Raw genomic sequence first — 4,205 nt, forward strand, 5'->3', positions numbered from 1 at the left:
TCTTTGACAGATGCACACAAAATCAGCCAGTGTTCAAGACAGTTGTGCACAGATGAAGAACAAACAGACAAAACTCCCATGTGAAGTATCCTATAAGTGACCCACAACATCCTGAGTTATTGTTTCAATGACAAATTACAATTCCACTTTAGATTCAGCTTGATGCCAAACCTATGTTGCATTTCTCATGCGTTGATAAGAATTGAAGTGCATCCTCTTGATTTAAACCTAAAGAAATGCAAGATTGTTTAAAAGTTTAGTGTCCTATCGCAATATTTTTAAGCTGGTAAATTGTTACCTGGTAAATGATATGAACGATGGGTGGTTCCTGTGAGCACGGATAGGCCAAAGATATCCTCCTCCCGTTTCTGGCGAAGTCCGTTATTTCAGAGAGACTCACTTGTAACTCATTGAAGCTGCCACAAAGTCTCTCTAAATTTCTAGATATGTGACTCACTCCTCTTTCACTTGGCAAATTGTTGTTTTTAGGAGAACTTGGTGTTTCTCGGATCTCATTGAACTGCACTTTGGGGGATGTTGGTCTGCTGGAAATCCTGGTAGGTGATCCAAAACCACGAAGAGACACTGAGCGATTCGTAGGTTCAGCATCCAAAGTTTCCAAGGCCACTGAGGAGTCACCTGGGAGCCTTTTTTCATCCAGGTCACTCACACTTGATGAAGAGCTCTGCTCATAACTAGGGCTCTTTACTTCTTCGATGAGTCTTCTCCTACCACTTGGTGATTGAATAACTGTGCTTCTTGGTATTAACAGTTCCCTGCTTTGAGGTTGGTCTTCTGTAGCAAGGCTTTCAAAGAACTTTCTTTTTCCAGGTATATTAACAGAGGATTCAAAGTTATAAAATATATTCTGCTTAGTCTCCGGCAATGCTGAAGAATTTTCTTCCAGCATCAATTCTTTGATCATGAGACGTATTACATACCTGTCTGAACTTGTAGATGGAATGAGATTAGGATCAGGGAACTTCTGCTTACCAATCAGAATCAGTAAGAGTTTATCTGTTAAAAAGCATAAGCCTTTTGGTCTTTCATTTTTTTCCAGCTGGATTTGTTGAATGTGAGGCATGCAGGAAGAGGTTACTGAATACACCAGAACAATGTTAGAAGTATTAGAGGCTACTGCCACAATCTGAGCTCTAAGGTCAAAAGCCATTATATCAGGAACCAGAATACCTGGGATGGTGACTTTTCTGGTGGTGGTTACTTTCCTCTCAAAAGTCACCAAGATCAAGTGAGAAGAATCTTGACCATTTGTTGCTGCAGAGTCTTTGCGTTTCAGAGTAACGAGAGGACTGGGATCAGACCGACGGTGGTTTGCAAGGATATGGGTTAAATCCACCGGACCTGACGAAGAAGAAGCAACTGAATCAACACCTGATCTATCTGAATCTATGGACTTTCTTCGCGTGTCCAGTGAGTATTCCTCATCACCGAGCACCAGAGCAGAGTGTGAGATTAAAGAACCAGCTTCTGTACCAGACGGCACATCAAATGCAATGCCTGCATTGAAACCACAGATATTATCTAAAGGAAGCTCAGTAGCTACAGCAATTTGGAAATCCAGTGTGGCTTCTATAGCACAGATATAACCTCCCACATCAAAGACTGGGCAAAAGGAGCAGATATTTAGAGTTTTCTGAGCATTATCCCATATGTAGGAGTGCAAGGCACTGCCTATAGCAACTACTAAACGATTACCATCCTTCGTCCAGCAAGCACAGTGGATGAGCCCACTGCTCTTGATATCTGCCTTAACCCGTGCGTTGTCAGTACGAACAGCATGCAAGACTGAAGCATCCCGTTTTGTAAGCACAGCCAAGACCTCCTTCTTTGGATGCCAGACGCAGCCCTGAGAGAGCAGAGGGAATGGCTCACCAACTTCACAAGTCTGAGAAATCAAGGGTTTTTTCCTATCTGCAGTGCTGTAGCGCAGCTGCCAAATGCTTACGTGCTTTTTGTGCTGAACAGCGAGCAGAGCTGGGGTGTCTGTAGAGCAACATGGGCCCCAGTAAAGCCCATGAACATGTTCAAATTGGCCAAGAACACTTGAGTCTCCAAATTTCAGCTCTCCGTTTTGGTAGTATAAAGCGGTCAGTATCACTTGTTTCCCATCTGTCCAAGCGATTCCATGCACGGGATGGATGGCCTGATATAAAGCGTTGAGGCCAGTTCTCAGCAGCTTTGCCTTTCCCAGCTCCATCTTTTCAAGATTTCTCTCTAATGGTGGTTGTTCCAAAATACAGAATCCACAGAATTCACTTGTAGTTCACGATGAGGAAAATTTTTTTGCATGTCTCCTTCCCTTCCTTTCCAGAATGAAGCTGTTTTTTTCTGCTCATAATCCAAGCGCCTGTATTGTGAACTCCTTCCCTGTAGGCCTGCAGCTGCTCTTCTAAGTATAAATCCATGTCAAAGCTGCTTTGGCTATGTCTTTTCCTGGGAGGAGTTACATCTTCATGTGATGGCTAACAAGGTTTAACCAATTACTGTGCATTTTCGTAGAAGACTATTTTTAACTCTTCACTGCTGGGAATATATTTAAAAATAACACCCTAATACCTTGACCTTCAGTGAATGAAGGTCTTAAGTGAAGAGAGAGATCATATGCTCTTAAGCCTAAGTATTGAGCTACAGCCTGAAATAATGACCTGACACTTTTTTCAGCCAGCCTTTGAAGGATAAAAGAAGATTTAAACATAACTGAGAACTGTATGAGGCAGATTGCAATCTCTGATGGGCAGCACCTTTCAAAGATACAAGATCCTAAGTGCCTACAAAGGGAAAGTAATGAAGGGAAATCATGCTCTGTTCTGTTATCAGTTACAAGAGAATGAAGGAAGGTGAGATTTAAAAAAAGAAAGAAAAAAAGCAAAATAGTCTAGAAGCAAAGACAGTTGATTAGTGATTAGAGTCTGTTTTACTGGGACAGATTTCCTAGCTACAAATATATATTGATCTCTTCCTTGGTCTTCCCAGCCACCTGTATCTGAGGGCTGTTCCATCATCACATAGACAAAATGTGAAGGGGAAGCCAAAATTTTCCTTTTTCTCTTAACCCTGCAGTGTCTACAATATGTACCATAACATGGTGCAAGATCCTTGAGCTGACAAAGACCCAGAGGAACCAACTGATAAACTCCTGTAACACAGCAGGGCTCTGTGAGGATATGCCAGTTTGGGTCAGCTGTGCTGTTTCAGGCTCAGAGCTGGCTCAGAGGGACTGCCTTTGGTGTCTCCACCCTTCCCTCCTCAGTGCATCCTTCTCTGGGGGTACCTTGGACAAAGCTTGCGGATCACTGAGCATAAATGGTCAGGGTGGGATTAATTACTTAAATATAAGCAACCATTGCTATTTTCAGTGCCCTGAGATAACTGAGGCAGCCACACTGGGCTGGCAGATGTGGCATAGGACTTATAGAGTAGTAGTGCCATTCTGGAATGGCAGCTGGCAACAAAGAGATGATCCCTACATAGTCCCTAGACTGTCTAAGATGGCATTAAAAGCTTATATGAAGGTGACTGAATCTCATCCTCAGCACCTTTTTGTAATTCTTGTTTTGCCAGTGTGTCTCCTTTCAGCTTTCATGTAATTTGTGTCTCTTGCTTTTTACATTAAAAAGTTAATAAATTAAACCTCGGGAGAGGTTTACAAATTATCAATGTAAAAACTATAGTTGAACATGTAAGATGTAACTATAAACATTCTGCATCTTTGGCTGATTTATACATTACATATTTTTATAGTACCACTTGGGGGAAACAAAAGTCTCATTGAAGGCGGTTGGATCTCTACTGTAAGAATTTTTTTAATATCCTTTTTCCAGGTATATTTACTGAGGATGCTTAGTACCACAAAAGAATTCCCAAGTGTATGTAAAGTAATCATCTCACATGCTCATTCACAGCTACTTGCTTTTTGTGGATTATTTCGTGAAGATTACATTCAAAATAAAACCCTTTTTATATTTGTCAAGGACAAACCAGCAAGGATGACTGGAATAGGTAAAAATTAAAAAGCTAAATATGCAGGTTAGAAGGTTAGAAGATCCCTTTTTATGCAAGGCTTCTAAATTTTTGGTCTGTCTGTGCTTCTGGTGAAACCATGTTTTTTAGTGATTTTACCTTACCCATTGCTGGCACAGATGCCCCACTGCCATACCTATTTTACTGGGAGCTCTGACTACTCT

At 41.5% G+C, this 4,205-nt stretch overlaps 1 protein-coding gene across 1 annotated transcript; it reads right to left on the reverse strand.

Moving 5' to 3' along the window:
* Positions 1-256: 256 nt before the first annotated feature.
* LOC116784071 (WD repeat and coiled-coil-containing protein-like) lies at positions 257-2,218 on the reverse strand. Its single transcript, XM_032682250.1, has one exon. It carries the CDS (start codon positions 2,216-2,218, stop codon positions 257-259), a length of 1,962 nt encoding a protein of 653 aa, XP_032538141.1.
* Between the last annotated feature and the right edge of the window lie 1,987 nt (positions 2,219-4,205).

This window comes from Chiroxiphia lanceolata, chromosome 3 (genome assembly GCF_009829145.1).
Source record: "Chiroxiphia lanceolata isolate bChiLan1 chromosome 3, bChiLan1.pri, whole genome shotgun sequence".
Classification (NCBI taxonomy): Eukaryota; Metazoa; Chordata; class Aves; order Passeriformes; family Pipridae; genus Chiroxiphia; species Chiroxiphia lanceolata.